Raw genomic sequence first — 20,203 nt, 5'->3', positions numbered from 1 at the left:
GTTGATTTTAACCCTACTGCGAATCCTCTTGCAAGGATGCCTGCCTTGAAGAACTTTTCCTCCTCTCTTGACATCTGAGCAAACCACGACTGAAATGGTTCAAAAAGGTGATGCACCATCCCGTCTCAAGGACAGTTAGGGATGACCAGAATCACTCACATCCCAGGAAAGGATATAAAAACTGACTCTGTTCAGTGCAACATCAATGTCTGAAGAAATATTGCTCTAAACTGCTCTAAACAGTTCATAAGAGGAAATTAAAGTGGAAACTCAGCTCACTCAATCATGCCAGTCAAGAAGGTATGCAAACTAAAATGGCCAGGTCTGATCTGAGAGGATTTTCTGGCTGTTGCAAGTCTCTGTATGGCCTATGCTAGTTTGTTTGAAAACCATGCTAAACAAAGGAAGCAACAGAACATGATAGTGAGAATGAAAAGTAAAGTTTAAAATATGTGGAACTATTCAATAAATAACTCATCCTTTTAAATAGAAAGAGAATCCTAAGTTACAATGTTGCTTAATGACTGTGTGGCTAATATTTATTCACATCTTACATAATGCAGCATGATCACAAAATGATTTTTTAAAATGGTGGTCTAAGATATTTCAAAATGGATTCACCAGCTTCCTCTCAAATGATTTATCCTCCCCCCCGCCCCAGCACTGTGACTGGAGGTTATCCGTGTATTTCATTAGATTCACTAAAAAAGGGTCACCCATTTAAAACAGAGATAAAAGAGGAATTTCTTTTCTGAGGGTCCGTGGAGTTCTTTAGCACAGGGGGCTCTTGAGGTTGGATCGTTAAGTGTATTCAAGGCTGAGATAGATTTTTAAACAGTAAAGGAATCATGAGTTATGGGGTAAAGGCAGGAAAGTAGTGTTGAGGGTTATTGGATTAGCCTTGATCTCAGTGAATGATAGAGCAGACTGAATGGTCTATTTCTACTGCTACGTCATTGAGATGTGTACAGCACGGAAACAGACCCTTCGGTCCAACTCGTACATACTACCCCAACCCAATCTAGTGCCATTGCCAGCACTTGGCCCATTTCCCACTAAATCCTTCCAATTCATATACCCATCCAGATGTCTTTTAAATATTGTAATTGTACCAGCCTCCACCACTTCCTCTGGCAACTCATTCCACACACGCACCCCCGTCTGCGTAAAAAAGTTGCCCCTTAGGTCACTTTTAAATTTTTTTTCCTCTCACCCTAAACCTATGCCCTCTAGCTCTGGACTCCCCCACCCCAAGGAAAAGACCTGGTCTATTCACCCTATCTATTCCCTTCATGATTTTAGAAATCTCTATAAGGTCACTCCGCAGCCTCCGATGCTCCAGGGAAAACAGCCCCAGCCTATTCAGCCTCTCCCTGTAGCTCAAGTCCTCCAATCCATATTGCAATGTAAATTTGTTCATATTCCAGTCTGATTTTCAGCTCATCTTTGAGACTCCACAGTGTCAGAGGGCAGTACAGTTCTATTACAGATTACCGTGCTGAAGTGGTAAGACCATAGAGTGAAACTGCTACTCTCCTGAGAGGCCATATAACAAAGTCCTGTTCTGATTTGGTGTTACCACGTGATTACCAGCAGTGGAAACACTGGGTTAGTTTTCCTTTTCACTCTCTGTCCCAAACCATTGAAGCCAATTTAAATTCCCCCATTGTTTCCTTATCAGGACTGCGATCAATTAACTCAACATAGACTGAGGATCGAACTGGTGACCTTTTTGGTCTAATTGCCTCATGCACCTCACAGCATGTGGCCCATTCACCTGCTGGGTCGTTAGGCAAGCTACAAAGACTTTGCTCAAACTCAATTGTGAACAGAGAAAACCTAAAAAATAATAGATATTGAGGAAACACAAATAGAGACAAATATCTGACTTTCACAATGGCAGTTTCAGAGACTGAAAGATATGTGCTCATTGATTGCACATTTCAAATATATTTATATACTGCTATATATACACATTATGAGTTACAAAGCAAGTTTGTGTATTTGAGTTAAAAATCACACAACACCAGGTTATAGTCCAACAGGTTTAATTGGAAGCACGAGCTTTCAGAGCGCTGCTCCTTCATCAGGTAGTTGTGGAGTACACAATTGTAAGACACAGAATTTGTAAGTTAGGTGAAGGGGTACATGTAGGAGAATGGATCTGGGTGGGTTACGCTTTGGTGGGTTGGTGTGGACTTGTTGGGCCGAAGGGCCTGTTTCCACACTGTAAGTAATCTAATCTAATCTTAACTTTGTACACCCCAGTATCTCCAATTTATGGAGATATACTAAAAGAGGCACCTGCATATCTATCTAACATTTGTAGAGATCCCAAGATTAACCAGGAAGCGAAGCAGGAGAGGGTAGTTTTGATCTATGAGACTTCACCTGATGCTAAGCTGCCATCCCAAAGAGTGAGCTGAAAGCAAGGTTTTAGACACGGTTTTTTGGTACAAAAGGAAGAAAGCAATAGTATGTTGGCCTTCATAGCTAGAAGATTCAAGCACAGGAGCAGGGATGATTTGGAGATGCCGGTGTTGGACTTGGGTGTAAAAAGTTTAAAAATCACACAACAGTAGGTCATAGTCCAACAAGTTTAAATGGAAGCACACTCACTTTTGGAGCACTGCTTCTTCATCAGGTGGTTTGTTTTGCTGCAATTATACAGACCCTTGATGAGATCACACCTGGTATACCATGTACAGCTTCCTTATCAGAGGAAGGACATTCTGGCAACAGAGGGAGTGATTCCCAGGTTGACTCCTAGGAAGGCAGAACTAACATATGAAGAGAAACTGGATTGGTTGGGAATATGTTCACAGGAGTTTAAGAATGAGGAAGATCTCAAAAACCTTAAAATTCTCATGGTATTAGACAGGAGGAATAGAGAGTCTCAAACCAGAGATTACATTTGGAACGCATTGCCAGCAGAGGTGGTCGCGTCATTTAAGATGTATCTAGACAGATACAGGAATGGGCAGGGAAGCAGAGGGATACAGACCCTTGGAAAATAAATGACAGATTTAGATTATATTACTTACAGTGTGGAAAGAGGCCCTTCGGCCTAACAAGTCCATACCGACCCACTGAAGCGCAACCAACCCAGACCCATTCCCCTACGTTTATTCCTTCACCTAACACTACGGGTAATTTCCCATGGCCACTTCATCTAACCTGCACATTCTTGGACTGTGGGAGGAAACCCACGCAGACGTGGGGAGAATGTGCAAATTCCACACAGTCAGTCGCCTGAGGTGGGAATTGAACCCAGGTCTCTGGTGCAATGAGGCAGCAGTGCTAACCATTGTGCCACCCACATAGATAGAGGATCTGGATCAGTGCAGGCTTGGAGGGCCGAAGGGCCTGTTTCTGTGCGGTAATTCTTTGTTCTTTATTACTGAATAAGGACATTTAAAGACAGATGAGGAGAAATGCCATCATCCAGAGAGTGAAGAGCCTGTGGAATTCTCTACCATAGAAAGCAATGGAGACCAAAACATTGAATGTTTTCAACAAGGAGTTAAGTTGGGGCTAAAGGGATCCAAGCATATGTGAGGAAAAAAAAGCCAGAATGTGATACGGAGTCAGATGGTCAGCCATGATAGTCTTGAACAAAGGCTTCAAGGGCCAAATAGCTTATTCTTGCTCCTATATTTGAGACAGAGGTAAATGGGGCGGGGGAGGAGGATGGAAGCAACGCCCTCCCTCATTCTCAGAGGGGGTCATGGCAGTTTTCAAACTTTGGGATAGGATCTTACTATCTAGAAGGGGCAAGGGCAGCACAATACACAGGAACACCGCCACCTGAAAAGTTCCCCTTCAAGCCACTCACCATCCTGACTTGGAAATACATCACTGGGTCAAAAATCCTGGAATTTTCAATCTTATCATCCTGCCGTGGACCAGAAAGATTCACAGGAATGGCTGACCATCATAGTCTCAGGGGTATTTGGAACAGTAATAAATACTAGCCTTTACCAAAAATGCCCACATCCCAGGAATTCATTACATATACTTAAAAAAAAGTACTATGGCTGCATTGTTATGGAGAGCTTTCTTAAAATAAGGTGTCCATTTAATCTACACATTGAACAGGCAGAGTTCAAAGCAGTCAACAATGAGGTCTTCTATCTGTAAGGAGATTTATCCATTTAGTTGCCTCCCCACGTGCAACCTGAAAGCGTTGGTATTTTCAAATCAAGTATTTTGTGCAATTAATCTGAAACCAACGGTCTCAAACAACATTTCAGACAATGGATATTAGGTTCAGTAATCTAGACGCGAACCGACTTGATTCCTTAATAAATGGCTTTCTGCAAAACTGTCGAAAAAACATCAGCATAAATGGGTTTTGGTGGAGGGGGTCCTTAACAGTGTGAAAAGGGCGCAATATTGGCGATTATCATGTATTTTACTGGTGCTCATGTTCTGTTCAGACAAAACCAACTTAATCGCCGAAATGGCATCCAATAAAAAAGCAACAATTAATGAGTGTGTGTCTTGTTGCAGTCCTTGTGGTTACTTGTGAATTAATGTGGATTGGAACCAAATCTGGTTTTATTCTTAAAGTGCTTCACGTATTTCATACACACACACGCACCGACGGGCATTTCGTGAGATGGAGCCCTTTTCACATTCTGAACAAGATTGGAGCGGGTTAATGGGCAGATTGCAAGATTGATAGGCATTAAGGCACCCCATAGCAATTTTTCACTCTTCCCCACCCCCCAAATAAATATTTAGACTCCACGTTCTGGTAGGCTGCATGAGGTGGAAACGATACAATATAATTGCAATTTCTTACACACGCTCACTTAATGTGGCCAATAGTGGCCACATGGATAGGAAGAGACGCCTATAGGTGTAGAATAAGGACAGCAGCAATATTTCAGTCTTGTTTTTCCCTGTGGGGTGGAAATCCTCAACACTTTAGGAACCAAAAGTCACTCATTCTCTTTAACATCTGTGTGTGTTGTTTTTTTTTCCAGACTTTTTTTTCACCCCAAAAGCCTATTCGACCACTAATACTGCAGCAACAATAGTCTTTATTATGGTGTAGCAATCTGTAATATCCACTCCCCCTGTGCATTGGAAACTCCTTTTAAAGTTGACCCACACTAACACACTTTTTTTCTTTTTGTTCAATGCCTTCACGCTTAAATCCTCCATCTGTGGCATAATTCCATCTTCCAAAACCACCTTTCCCCCCCCCCCCCCCAAAAAAACTTTTCTCTTCCCAAAAAAAAGGGGCCGGTCTGTAGAAAGCGGATTACAAAAAAAAGTGGGCGTTTAATATTAGGCTCGACCAGCCTTTCTAATGCATATTAATAAACGTAAACGTCTCTTCCCCTCTCTCTCTCTCTCTCTTTCTGTGTCTAGATGAAGCAGTTACTATCCCTATCAACTAGACGGCTGTGTGGGGTTTTTTTTTGTTTTGTGAAAGGAGGAGGGGAAGGGGGATTTGTTTTGTGTTTCTGTGACCGAGGTGGAGATTTGTGCATGGGAGGGGAGACGTCGCTGGTTTTGGAAAATAAAAGAATAATAATATAAAGAGAGAGAGAGAGAGAGAGAGCAGGCTTGCTTTCAAACCCCCCCCCCCCCGTTTTGTTTTGCATTGATGATCCGCTTTCCTTTCAAACATTTCTTTTACCCCTGTAGCAAGTGTCTCGTCCAGTCGTGCATACGAAAATTGGTGCAGTATATTGCCGTGTTGCGTTCTGCTCCACCCTCAGTACAGCCAAGTGCAGGCGAGGCGAAGCGATGGTTTGCAGTGAGCTTCCAGTCTTTGCTGCCTTCTGCCTTGTCGTCTTGCGGACCCAGGTAGGATTTTTCCCCCCCCCCCACTTTCCTCCTCCTTTTATTTCTAACTCCTTCACCAAGCTGGTGCTTTTACAACGCGTGGGGAAGGGGGTGGGTGGAATCTCGAGGGCAACTTTTCTTTTCCCCCAAAAAAGCTCTAAGCAACTTTTCCAAATGCATTATTTCAAAAGTATACTTTATTCATTCCAAATGCATAGCTTTTTGTTGCAATTTTGCTGCTTGGCTTTTACACCAAGAAAACCTCTGGGAGGCTTTTTGCACTCCAGTTTGTCTCTTCAGTTTTTGTGTTGTGTGAAGTTTGTAGCTTTTTTGTTAAACGACCTTTTATTTATTTATGAAGCCGCTTGTTTTGGTTTTAAAGTAAAACCATTCTCTTTTTTTTTTCTCCCCCCTTTCTTCCCCCCACTCCTGCAGTTTTCCCAGGCTTCGGGGCAGTTCGAGTTGCAGATAAACTTTATGCAGAATGCTAACGGCGAGTTGCAGAATGGAAATTGCTGTGAAGGCAGTAGCAGAAACCAGGACCGCCAGTGCGTGCGGGCTCAGTGCAACACTTTCTTCAAAGTCTGCCTCAAGGAGTATCAGTCCCGTGTCTCCCCCGGCGGACCCTGCAGCTTCGGATTCTCCTCGACCCCGGTCATCGGAGGGAATACCTTTAACTTGAGGGCGGGAGGCAGCAACAGCGAACGCAGGATTGTACTGCCCTTCAGTTTCGCTTGGCCGGTGAGTGAGTCCCCGGGAGCTGCTGGAACAGAGAGAGAGAGAGAAATCTGCAGCAGCTTGTTCCCCTTGTCTGCTGCTTTTGTCTCTTTCCTCCACCTACACTATGAAACAGCATTTTTCTTGCACTTAGTGGATTTGTCCACCTAGTTTACACACTTCTTCTGGGCTTGTCCACCTTCTAGTTTATACAGTACACTTTTTTTTGTGCTTGTACGTCCCGCCTCATGGTTTGCACACTGTTTCTGTGCTTGTCTGTCCCACTTCATAATATTCAAATACTCTCGTAAATGCAGTTTCAACGTTTGTTTTCAAACAGTTTTTTTTAAACGGTTCTAAGCCATTAACAGCTGTGTGTGTGTTCCATTGGCAATGGTTTAGCTGTCAAGACGAGTAGGGGCTACAGAATGCAGAGCAGAATTTAAGAGGACTGTTGTGTTCTTTTTTTAAAAAAAAATTGCACGCTCGAAAAGTGTTTCCACGTTTTTATTTTGGGGATGGGAGGAGTGGGAGAGACAGGAGCAGAAAGTGTTCATTGCCAACTTTTTAAAAACCCTTCAGAACCCACTAAGTTAATGTGGAATGTTGATGTATGGTGAGACTCCAACTCGCTACGTATCCCAAAAACTTGTACTCAGAACTTCACTTTGCCACCTTTAATTTTCCCTTCCAGCCTTCGGTATTTGATCATGGGGTGTGTTTTTTTCTTTTCAGTGAGTGGGGATTAAACAGTAGAAGCACCTAGTGTTGTAATTTTAAACAGAAGCAGTTTGTTATGACACAGTGACATGGTAGATCTGCAATTTTTTAGTGTAGGTGTCTGTTATTGCAGCAACATCTCAGATTCTTCCAATACAACTTCAGTCAAGGAATCCAGCTCTGGCAGATCAGCCGAGTGAAGTACTTCTGTGATCTCTTTACTATGAAATTGTTGAGTCAGATTTCATGTGAGGGGGCCAGTGACAAATGGAGCTGGACAATTTGCAAGCAGTTAGCGCACGGTAAATTTAATGTATAATGTTTCTGTGGCATGAAGGTTAGTAACAGGAATTCCACTTTAAAATCTGACCTGGTTTGTACATTTTAAAGGAAATTATCAGGACTCTGAGCTAGGAGTTGTGGCAAGATGTCCAATTAGTCTCCTATTTAAAATGGTGATTCAGTTCTCCATGATAGGCACAATGTACGTAGATACTGTTGTGTTGTACTAATGTAATCTTTGTTCCCATTTAGTGATTTCAATGTTTCCCTTCTTGTGGTGAGTGCTTTTAAATGAACAAAAGAATGGGGCAGATGTAATGATTGTGGAACCTTGATACAACTGAAATATGAGCCTACAAACTGAAACTGTGAGCTGCTATAAATTGTCACTTTCTCTTGCAAAGTTTGTGGTTGGGGGGGTGGATGTGAAAAGAGGATTAAGTTTCCCTTCCACAAAAAAAATGGAATTTCTTGCCATGTTCGCCAGTGTCAAAGTGCAGCAACATCCCATTGAAACAGTACAGTGTTTCCTTTTTTTAAACAATGCGTCTGTTACTGAGAGTGACGGTCAACCTGCAGATTGTAAAGGAGAGGGCTGTCTGGATTATGTCCATCTCTCTTTCTCACTCTCTCTCATAAAGAAAGATGAAAAATGAAACATTGGTATTTGAGGTGCAGGCAAGCAAAATGGCTTTGCAAACACTTAGTAAGTAATTTTGCTTGCCCTGTCCCATAATAGTCCAGTAAGCTCTTAGCAGAGTATTTGTGAATGGCCTTTGTAGTGCTGAGAGGCGTGGAGAAATTGAGAATATTGTCTGGAAAAAGTTGTGCAGTGATGTTTGAGACTGAATGTCCGGTGTTTGACTGCATCCCCCGCACTTGGCCCTCTAATCAGCACTGGGTCTTTTCACTCTTGGGCTGTCCCAGATTTTAGTTCCTTACTGGTTTAGTATCGTAGGCGATCTGATACAAAGGACATTCCTTGTAATTGGGGGTATATGGTTGGAAAAGCTGTGTTGCCATGACTACAACTATTGACACTTCCTTTCTCTCTCTTCCCCACCCCCCACTTTTGTGTTGAAAGGTGAGCTCTAATTGGCCATTGTCATTTTGCATGCTTACTCATTCAGAGGGCATGTACTTAGCAATTCCAGTCATTATGACAAATCAGCAAATGTAAATTGTGCCACAGTAGGGTGAGGCAGAAGTCGGGAGGGAGTTGTTGTATATAATAGCAAATGTGAGGGTAAATTTTCGCAAATAGTTCGCAACTCAGCTCCTGATGTGCCAGGGCCTGACAGGGAAATGAGAGTAATGAGTTTGGAGATGGTGGACTGTTAAATTCATTGAGATGACTGGGAGGTTGAATGAGTTGCCAGGAAACGCAGCAACAGGCTGGCGCTGAGGAATAACTAGAAACCACTCAAGCTGCACCTGCATTGGAAAGAGTTGGCGCAACTCCCTGTTTCCCTTTTTGTAAAAATAGTCGGTCCCGAGTTTTAAAATTCTGCTCCACTTACGATCGACATTGTATACAGGTCTACTGCTTTCCTTTTTTTTTAATTTGCAGTAAACCCAGCTTGCATTTCTGAGGGATAACCCCAGATTATCTCCAGTAAATCCATCTCTCCTTGACGCAGAACTGTTCAGCAAAGGCTATGGCCATGACAATGGAAAAGTAAATATAAAACTGTTGCAGTGGTCGGATTTTGGCAAATGATTCTGTCAATTCAATTTTTCAGAACTGGCAGATTCTGTTGACTCTGTACAGAGCAAGCTCCTTCTCTGATTCATCATTTTACAAAGACTTTGTTGCTCAGTATTTAACTCAATGTAAAACCTCATCAAACTGTCTTGTCAGGCATAGTACTTAGAATGTTGTTTGTATTATCCCCCTCTCTGCTTCTCTAGGTGAGTTTTTAAACTTTTTAAACAACCTGTGAATGATTTTGAATTTTGGACGATTGCAAGGTAATTAGAGTCATAGATCTGGAGCAGAAATTAACTTAATGTAATCTGGTGGGGGTGTGCTAGAAGTTGGCTTGGTGAACAAACCAGACAGCCTGTTGGCTCCAGTAAGTTATGTTCCTTCCACGCCACCACCACGTGTAGTTTATTCAAGAGTGAGTTTTTTTTCTGGTTTTGATTGACACAGCTTTTGTATGGAATTTGGGGACCATTTGACTAAATTTGGTGGGTTTGTCCTGGGAATAATCAGTTATTTTTTCCCCCTTCTGGTATGCCCGACCAAGATTTATTTGGAAAAATTAAAACTTATCTGCTTAACCTGTTAAAACGAAGTTGGTTCAGCTTTGTAGCGGAGGTGCTGAGTTTCAACATTTTTAATATATTAAAAATCCTGCAAAAGGATTGCTTTTTAACTCTGCAGTTCTAAGGAGAGTTTTGTTCATGAGTTAATTCACCTTAGCAGTGATTGTATTCAACAAAATTTATAATTTTGCCAGGGAAGTGTGTTTGTGGTGAGGTTGTGACTTCAAGCAGTCTGTAGCACTACTAAACAGCACGATAATGTCCCCACGCATTGCAAATCTGTCATTTTTAGAACGCCCATGGTTTTGGGCTGCATTTGTGGTCTCCAGGCAGTGTAAGTGAGGCTGCACCTGGTACTGTGAGAGAAAGTGTGTGGGAAACCTCAGGCTAGCCAATCAGTGCACTGATTATGCCTTCTGGCAAAATCAATGGTAATCAACTTCAGATGTGGGTATTTTTTCTCTTTAAGGGGGAAAAGAACACTTTTTGAGGTAGATGAAGTTTACTTAAATTTGTCTTTAATGCCTGTGGCACATGCTTTTGTGGCCTAACTCAGCAAATGTTCATGTTGCTCGTAATAGAGGTAAAACCTAGCTGAAATTCTTGGGCCACCGGACTCTGCAGTTGAGATCAAATGTCAATTTTTCGAGTTGCTTAAGATGCAGTGGCCACTTCTGTGCATGCGATTGAAGAGGCAAGCAGCAGATGCAGGGATCTTGTGCAGTTGTTCCTTTTGTCTGAGAAATGGAGTGTGTGTAATGAAATGCTTCCTGGTATTGGTAACAAAGTAATTTTGACGTAACTGAAAAATCTGGCTTTGTTTTAATCAGTGGTGATGTTTGCTACACAAAACAGTGCGACCGTGAGGAAACCACATGTCGGTCAAAAATGGTCAATTCATTTGGAAGCCATTTTGTGTGGAGTAATGTTTTAGTCACAAAATTAAGTTAGCTGCAAGATTGTCAATTTAAGTTGTATTGAGGCGAACAAGGAGCTTGTGACTCAAGATGGTGGATAAAGATCAGTGATACAGTTGATGCAAGCAAGTCGTGATTTTTTTTTCCCCCAAAAAATGCCCTGAGTTCATTCTATTTAATTATGGCCTGGGAAGCTCTTGTCCAGACTTGCTGTCTGTTTAACCTGACTGGTTGGTTGTGCCTGGCTAACTGAGAGGTATTGCTACTCGTCACTTTACAGCTTTAGTAGCTGGTGCATTTGACTGATTTATCAACGTGCTGTTTCTCTCTCAAATAAAATCAAATCCCAAAAAAAAGGGGAGGGGGGGTGCTTCATTCTCATCAAACTTGGAAAACTTTTTGCCTTTTCCAGCGGGATAACATTTTGCATGGTGCTCACGTTCTGTCCTCCTCCCCACCCCAACCCCTCCCCAACTTTTTTTTTGGAAACAAAAAACACGCTGTGTTGGACTTATCAGTATTTGGAGTCTAGGAAGTGGTGTTCTGGCCACCCAGACAGAGGTGGGGATTGCTAATATTAACCAAGAACAATAGGAAAAGCAAACTGACTGCAGTGAGGATTACAGAATATAATGGAACCTTCCAGAAATAATGTTAATACATGACAAGCAACAGGAAGCACCAGTAGACTCAGCATTGCTAAGCTCCACACCAGAACTCCACAATGGCAACGTCAGCACATTATATATTCATGGGCTGCTAATTATTCCAGCAGGCCTCGCCAGGTCAGACACTGACCCGGTTTGTGGGATGTTTGGATAGCGGTGTTTCAACCTTTCTGTGGCGGCGGGGTGGGGGGGGAAAGGAGGGAGAAAGAGAGACAGCTGCTGTGATTCGGGGGGCTGGTCTTCAGTTGCTCCTGTACTCTGACGAGAGAGAGAGACTTGCAGCTGCTTCTGTCATTAATTTGGGTTTTACATCTCAACTTAATGTGGCAATGAACTGTGGTTTTTATTCCCCCCCTCTCCCCAGCCCCCTCCTTTTTTTTTCTGGATCTAGATGTGGTTTATTTGGCTTGTTGTCAGTGAAATCACAAGTGTTCCCTTTTGTCTTGGGGGTGGGTGGCTGCGAGCTATCAAACCTGCCATTGGAGTGGTGCTGTTTGGGGCCTTGAGGGATATTGGATCACAGTTTGGCTCTAGCTGGGTGTCTAACAGTGTGTGCCTTTATGGTAAAGCTTTCCCTCACATGCTTTGTTTGATGGGATGAAATAAAAGGATCCCACTGTGTAAATCAAATTCCCTAGTGCTTTGTCTAACTGATCCTGTCTCAGATTGTTGTATGGTATTGCTCTGAAGGGTACAAAACAGCTGGGAGCTACCTAGGCCTTCCCACAAGCCGCCTGTGTTCTTAAGCTTTTCGTGACCTTTGGGGGTCACCAATTGCTTTATAATCATGGTGGTGAGTTGGTTCAGTTGGCTGGATGGCTGGTTTGTGATGCAATGTAATGATAACAGCTTGGGTTACCATGGACCTTATCCCTACTTAACCAGAAGATCACAAGGAGTGAGGTCACGCTCCCCACCAGTCCCCTCTTCCTTGGCAGTTCTCTGGGACTCTGGCGAATTTTTATCTTGCAGTCAATTGAGCGGTTTCGAAGTTGCCACAGCCATACCGAACCTTAGGACTGCTCTGTTATTAGAGAGAGCGATGATTGGTTTAACCAGAGGCTCACCACGCCTTAGCCGAGGGGAGAGGTCGAGGAGGAGAGTCCTTCACGGTCACCTCAGCCGGTGTGGGAACGTAGCCAACACTGGGCTCGCGCTGTCGTAGCCAAAATGAGTGAACTGACCATTGGAACTGTAGATGTGGGAAACACAATGCTAATTTGTGCACGGCAAGCTCCCACAGGCAGCAATGTGACAATGAGCAAGTAATCTAATACTTGAGAAATATTGGCCAGTGTGCATGTGGAGGTGTAGATACCTCCTCTTGGGGGGGGGGGGGGGGTGGTGGGGAAATGCTGTGAAATCTTTTGGGTCCACCGGAGGTGGCAAAGGGGGCCTCTATTGAAAGGAATGACAAAGTCCTTTCTGTTGTCATTCCTCCTTTCTGTTGCCCTGGGATGTTAGCTGAGATGGTTCTGGGACTTGAACCTGCAATCTCCTGACTTCCACCCCAAGACTGCTGCCAGCTAAGCAACTGCTGTCTCGTGGTGGACAGTACATTCAGACCTATTTAACTTGGCCAATAAACCTTTTTTGCACCTAACTGCCTGGGAGTTGACTGAGCGGCTGGTTTGTGATGGTGACATCAACGGTGTGGGTTCAATTCCTGAGCTGGCTGAGGTTACCATGAAGGAATCTCCTTCTCAACATCTCCCCTTGCCTGAAGTGTGGTGACCCTCGGGTTAAACCACCACGAGTTGTGTATCTCTTTCACTCTCTCTTGCCCACCCCTGTGTTCCTTTGTCTGGCAGGGAGTAGTCCTTGATCTGGTAAGACTGTGGCAGTTTAACGGTTTCTTGAATGCTCGATTTGTCTTAAAATTTAATGAAAGGAGTGATGCATGCATTGTAGTTTGCTAAATGTGATTGCCCAATTTTCCAGCTATGAAACTGCAAATTAATTTGAGCAAAGTCCTTAAAAAATATAGAAGATTGAGATGTAGGAAAGAGACACTTACAACATCAAAGTTTAATAATAAGAGGAAAGTATAGATTGACCGAAGAAAGCCTGTGACAGGGTTGTTTTAATTAAGAAATAGTTGTGATTTAGATGAAGCTTGTAGATTCATTTGTAGTTTTCAAATGTTTATCCAGTTCCCCATTGAAGTTATAAGGATATGGAGGATGTAGCAAACTGGGTTACTCCCTGAAAGAGTCTGCCTGAAAGTAATGGCTGAATGGCCTTCTGTACTGTACTGGTCTTTGTAGGTGCAGTATTCCATAATACATTGACCAAGAGGTTGACCTTGACTTAACCCCCTGAGTTAGATCTTGATGCTTCCTGTAGCTCATTAGAATGGTGACATTGAGCTGCTTTACTATCTTCCTTCTGTACCAGATAATTTCCTCCTCCACACCTCCCCCACCCTTCCACGTGGAGGTAGAATCATTAACTCAAAGTATTCGGAGTCGAGACTTGGCTCATCACTTCACTTTGAACTTGTCGAGCTCGGTTCTGAAATCTTGTGTCGAAGGTCACGTGTGGCACAGTGTTTTTAGGTTTGTGCCTGGTGAAAGTTAGGATTGTTCTTTAAGGAAACAAATACTCAAAAGTATATCAGCAAGACAAGGAAATGCCAGAGTCCATTGAATTGACCAGGAAGGAAAGATAAATAACTGCAAGGAGGCAAAATGAACCGTAAGTTTGATGGGGCCGATACATGCAATATTGAGTGTTGATAGTGTGGTGCTGGAAAAGCACAGCCGGTCAGGCAGCATCTGAGGAGCAAGAGAATCAACGTTTCAGGCAAAAGTCCTTCATCTGATGAAGGGCATATGCTTGAAACATCAACTCTTCTGCTGGGATGCTGCCTGACCTGCTTTGTTTTTCCAGCACCACAGTCTCAGACTCTGATCTCCAGCATCTTCAGTCCTTGCTTTCTCCTATGTGAAATATTAAGCTGTGTGTATCTGTTGGGGCTTTCTTTGTGCTATTGAAAGGTGCAACTGCTTTATCACTTCTACAATACTCTTCTCTCTTCTCTCTTTCACTTCACCCCCCCCCCCCCAGCCATTGAGCATATTTCCACAAGAACTGGTGAGATGGAATTTGAGATTTTTCATTCTTACCGTTTTAAATGATATTAAGTCAAAGTCTACCCCTTAAATAGCTCGCTGGCAAAGAGTGATTGTTAGTAACTAATGAAATGCTATAGAGATCAGTGGGGTCATAGTTATTTAATACATATATTCATAACTTGGATGAGGAAAGTGCACGTACTATAGCCAAGTTTGCACATGACACACATACACGGGAAGGCAAGTGGTGAGGCTGACAAATTCTGCAGCAAGATATAGACATGTTAAGTGATGAGCAATAATTTGGCAGATGGGAGTATTACGTGAGAAACTGAGACCTGCACTTTGGCAGGAAGAATAGAGGAGCTGTGTGTTATAGTGACTGACAAAATAGAGGGATTTGGGAGTCCTTGTACATCTCAAACATATACGTTCAGGGAATAAGGATGGCAAGTGGAATGTTGCTTTTATTTCCATAAGAATGGAGTATAAAAATAGGAGAGCAGGTCAGGCAGTATCCAAGGAGCAGGAGAATCGACGTTTCTGGCATAGCCTTTTTTTTCAGGAATAAGGAGGGTGTGCCAAGCAGGCTAAGATAAAAGGTAGGGAGGAAGGACTTGGGGGAGGGGTGTTGGAAATGCAATAGGTGGAAGGAGGTTAAGGTGAGGGTGATAGGCCGGAGAGGGGGTGGGGACGGAGAGGTCGGGAAGAAGATTGCAGGTCAAGAAGGCGGTGCTGAGTCTGAGGGTTGGGACTGAGAAAAGGTGGGGGAGGGGAAATGAGGAAGCTGGAGAAATCTGCATTCATCCCTTATGGTTCGAGGGTTCCTAGGCGGAAGATGAGGCACTCTTCCTCCAGGTGTTGTGTTGCCATGGTCTGGCGATGGAGAAGGCCAAGGACCTGCATGTCCTTGGCGGAGTGGGAGGGGGAGTTAGTGTTCCACCACAGGGCGGTTGGGTTGGTTGGTGTGGGTGTCCCAGAGGTGTTCTCTGAAACTTTCCACAAGTAGGCGGCCTGTCTCCCCAATGTAGAGGAGGCCACATTGGATGGAACGGATGCAGTAAATGTGTGTGGAGGTGCAGGTGAATTTGTGACTGATATGGAAGGATCCCTTGGAGGGAAGTGAGGGGAGAGCTGTGGGCTTAGGTTTTGGATTTCTTGCGGTTGCAGGGGAAGGTGCCGGGAGTGGAGGTTGGGTTGGTGGGGGGTGTGGATCTGACGAGGACCTGGTGGGGAGTCGCGGAGGGAGTGGTCTTTCCGGAGGTGTAATCTAGGTAGCTGTGGGAGTGTTGAGTCGGACTAGGAAGGGGAGGGAGGAGTCTGAGATGGAAGAAGAGGTGGGGGGTGGTGCCAGTGTAGCTGCGGAAGATGGACTTTTCCACTGCTACATCGATGACTTTATCGGCGCTACCTCGTGCTCCCACGAGGAGGTTGAACAGTTCATCCACTTTTACTAACACCTTCCACCCCGACCTCAAATTTACCTGGACCGTCTCAGATTCCTCCTTCCCCTTCCTAGACCCCTCTATTTCTATTTCGGGCGACCGACTCAACACGGACATTTACTATAAACCGACTGACTCCCACAGGTACCTAGATTACACCTCCTCCCACCCTGCCCCCTGTAAAAAAACGTCATCCCATATTCCCAATTCCTTTACCTCCACCACATCTGCTCCCAGGAGGACCAATTCCAATACCGAACAACCCAGATAGCCTCCTTCAAAGACCGCAATTTCCCCTCAGACATGGTTGACGATGCTCTCCACCGCATCTCCTCCACTTCCCGCTCCTCCACCCTTGAACCCCGCCCCTCCAATCTCCACCAGGACAGAACCCCACTGGTTCTCACCTACCACCCCACCAACCTCCAGATACATCGTATCATCCTTCGTCATTTCCACCACCTCCAAACAGACCCCAGCAGCAAGGGTATATTTCCCTCCCCTCCCCTATCAGCATTCCGGAAAGACTACTCCATCCGCGACTCCCTCGTCAGGTCCAACCCCCCCCCCCCCCCCCCCCCCCCCCCCCGACCAACCCAGCCTCCACTCCCGGCACCCTCCCCTGCAACCACAAGAAATGCAAAACTTGCGCCCACACCTCCCCCCTCACTTCCCTCCAAGGCCCCAAGAGATCCTTCCATATCTGTCGCAAATTCACCTGCACCTCCACACACATCATTTACTGCATCAGCTGCACCCGATGTGGCCTCCTCTACATTGGGGAGACAGGCCACCTACTTGCGGAACGTTTCAGAGAACACCTCTGGGACACCCACACCAACCAACCCAACCGCCCTGTGGCTGAACACTTTAACTCCCCCTCCCCTTCTGCCAAGGACATGCAGGTCCTTGGCCTCCTCCATCGCCAGACCATGGCAATACGACGCCTGGAGGAAGAGCACCTCATCTTCTGCCTAGGAACCCTCCAACCACACGGGATGAATGCAGATTTCTCCAGTGTCCTCATTTTCTCTCTCTTCCCCTCCCCCCCCCGGCGCCATCTCAGTCCCAACCCTCGGACTCAGCACTGCCTTCTTGACCTGCAATCTTCTTCCCGACCTCCTCGGCCTATCACCCTCACCGTAACCTCCTTCCACCTATCGCATTCCCAATGCCCCTTCCCCCCCCCCCCCCCCCCACCTTTTACCTTAGCCTGCTTGGCACACCTTCCTCATTCCTGAAGAATGGCTTCTGCCCAAAACGTCGATTCTCCTGCTCCTTGGATGCTGCCTGACCTCCTGCGCTTTTCCAGCAACACATCTTTCAGCTCTGATCTCCAGCATCTGCAGTCCTCACATTCTCCTAAAAAAAAGGGGGAATCGTCCTAAAACTATACAAGGTATTGGACCAGAGTTTTGGGCCCCTTTTTCTAAGGAAATTTATCTTGCTATCGGAAGCAGTCCAGAGAAAGGTAATTAGGCTGATAACAGGAATAGGCGGGAGTGGGTACCACAGATGCTGGAGATTAGTGGTGCTGGAAAAGTGCAGCAGTGATTCCTGCTGAAGGGCTCATCAGGATGGGTTTCATGATGAAGGGCTCTTGCCCGAAATGTCAATTTTCCTGCTCCTCGGATGCTGCCTGACCTGTCTTTTCCAGCGCCACTCTAATCTTGATACCAGGACTGACTAGTGGGAGGAGATTGAGTTGATTAGTAGAGAGAATGAGTGTTGACCTTATTGAAGTGTACAAGATTATTAGGGGACTTGACAGGGTAGAGTGTATTCCTCTGGGTCAGTCTAGGATCAGAGGACATCTCAAGACATGAGGAATTTTGAGGATAGTGAATTTATGGAATTCTTTCCCATGGAGGGCTGTCAAGACTGGGTCACTGAGTATCTTCGAAATTGAGAGAGAAGTTTTTAAATAGCTGAGAGTTGTGGCAGGAAGGTGAAGTTAAAGATGATCAGAATCTCATGATCTCCATTGTAGAGCAGGCTTGATGGGCTGAATGGGAGAAATTGAGGACTGCAGATGTTGGAGATCAGAGTTGAAAAGTGTGGTGCTGGAAGAGCACAGCAGGTCAGGCAGCATCCGAGGAGCAGGAGGGATGATATTTTGAGCGTGAGCTCTTCAGGGTTGAATGACCTGTTCCTGCTAACTCGTTATAGGCAATGTATTCCATTGCTTTAAAAAAAAGCTTGTTCATCCCCTATATAGATTATAATCTATTTGAAAGTATATTTTTCCAACTCCAGTGAACAATATTCCTTTGATAACTGTTCCACTGCGTTGTGTATACATTTCAAATGTTGTAAACTTGTTAACTTGTGTTTTTGGGGAAGGGGTGGGGCATTATCAAAACCTTACAATAAACTCCTAAAACCATTTCTGTTCTGGCGTCGGGTATCAGCTGTGAGACAATGTTCTGGCCAAGTGCCGTAGATGAGCTTTTGTTTTTTGGTAAATTAGATCTAATATTTAGTAATTAGTAACACAAGGCATTGTGAACACCAATTGATTATAATAACTTGGAAATTAAATACAAAGTATGTGAATTTTTTAGTGATGGTATCTGATATGAGCAAAGGTAGCTGTCTGTTTTCCAGTGCAGCCTCCTGGAAGGGTCGCTATTGGTTCATGTGCGTTTAATTGTGTGACAAACTATTTTAACGGCACAATGATATCTTTATGCAGGATATAACTGCGGTGTCTTGAGCTGTCCATTAGTTCAGTGTGTGTAGGTCAGAACTTGACATGGGAAAAATGAATGGTGTAGCAGCATCTATCTGACACTGACCTGTCAGTGAATCATCAGGGGAACATTTTTAATGTAACACACGTCAATATTTGATTTGATGTATGACCAAGTTGTTTTTCACAAAATGTGGACTTTGAAATTCATTCGGAGAATCTGGGTGCCATTAGCTGGGCCTGAACTTACTACCTATTCCATAATGCCTTTTGAGAAGGTGACAGTGCTGCAATGAACTAAGCTGTATGTAGACCCAGTGCTAGGGAGGGAATTCCAGGATTTTGACCCAGCAACACTGGCAGAACGGCGATAATTTCCAAGTCAGGATGGTGTGGGGATTTGGGGGGGAGGGGCTGGAATTGCAGGTGGTGATGTTGTCGTGTATCTGCTGCCCTTGTCCTCCTCTCTCGATGGCAAAGGTTGTGGGTTTGAAAGATGCTGTCCATAGAGCCTTGGAGAATTTCTGCAGTGCCTCTTGTTGTGTACGGGTTGCATCTTTGCGACAATTGATTCCTGAAGAAGGGCTGATGCCCGAAACGTCGATTCTCCTGTTCCTTGGATGCTGCCTGACCTGCGCTTTTCCAGCAACACATTTTCAGCTCTGATCTCCAGCATCTGCAGTCCTCACTTTCTCCTACAATTGATTGTAATCTTCTACCTAAGGCATTAAGAGGAAAGACCAACCCAAATGTATTTTAATCAAAGACTTGTCGCTCCTTGTGTTTTGAAATGCTAAGCCAAGCTCTTAAGCCATTTCAGTGGATGGGATGGCATTTCTATAATTTGGACATTCCTCTATCTCGTCTTGTGGGGCTGGTGTGGACCTGTTGGCTTTTGTCAAGTGGTTCATGTTCTTCAGATGTAAGCCTTGGGCAATGAGTGCTGACCTGTGTCAAGTTGTTGCTGACCTTTTGACAGTGGAGAAGTTTTGTAATGGAGCCTGGTTGAGGTTTCAGCTGAGGTCGTTGTGCCCACGCCCATTCCACCAGGGATCGCTAGATTGTGTGTTGGGGCCTTCCCATTTCTGTTCCCCCACTCACTTGCGTCTGGACTTAGGCAAAACAATTCAGAAACGCTATTTTAGTTAAAACCCACCCATTCCACTCTGACTATGGACCAAGTTCAGCTAGTCCTTTTGTCCGATTTGGCAGCAACCTATCCTGCAAACGCATTTTGCGTTGAAATGAAATGTGGCTTAATTAATAAATATTTGTCTTTGGTCCCAGCCACTGATTTTTTCCCCCCCCCCCCTCTTTCCTGCTTCAGAAACAATTGCATGTGAACTTGCAGACACATTACAGAAACAGGAAAGTCTTGGTAGTGTTCATCAGCTTGACCCCACTTTATTCAGGTTGCCTACTGAAACACACTTCCATGTGTTAGTTCTAGACCTGACTGTTGCAATGTTCTTGGTACATGCCTCCCCCATCCTCTGCATACTTGAAGTCTCTTAAAAGCTGTTGCCTGCTCACTAGGTTACAGCAAGTCTCGTGCTGTCGTACTACCAGTGGTTCAATTTTAAAACTCCCATCCTTGGTTTTTGTTTCCGGA

General features: G+C 44.5%; 1 protein-coding gene across 1 annotated transcript in view; it reads left to right on the top strand.

Annotated features, from left to right (window-relative positions):
• Positions 1–5,364: 5,364 nt before the first annotated feature.
• Positions 5,365–20,203, top strand: part of jag1b (jagged canonical Notch ligand 1b) — a 59,818-nt gene continuing 44,979 nt past the window's right edge. Inside the window, exons 1-2 of the mRNA XM_072581506.1 lie at positions 5,365–5,823; positions 6,238–6,543. Of these exons, the coding sequence (XP_072437607.1) occupies positions 5,764–5,823; positions 6,238–6,543 (366 nt within the window). The 5' untranslated portion in view covers positions 5,365–5,763. The remainder of the gene's footprint in view (positions 5,824–6,237; positions 6,544–20,203) is intronic.

The sequence above is a fragment of the Chiloscyllium punctatum genome, chromosome 11 (assembly GCF_047496795.1).
Source record: "Chiloscyllium punctatum isolate Juve2018m chromosome 11, sChiPun1.3, whole genome shotgun sequence".
NCBI lineage: Eukaryota > Metazoa > Chordata > Chondrichthyes > Orectolobiformes > Hemiscylliidae > Chiloscyllium > Chiloscyllium punctatum.
Note: the sequence above shows the minus strand (reverse complement) of the source record. Positions and strands in the feature narration are given on the sequence as shown.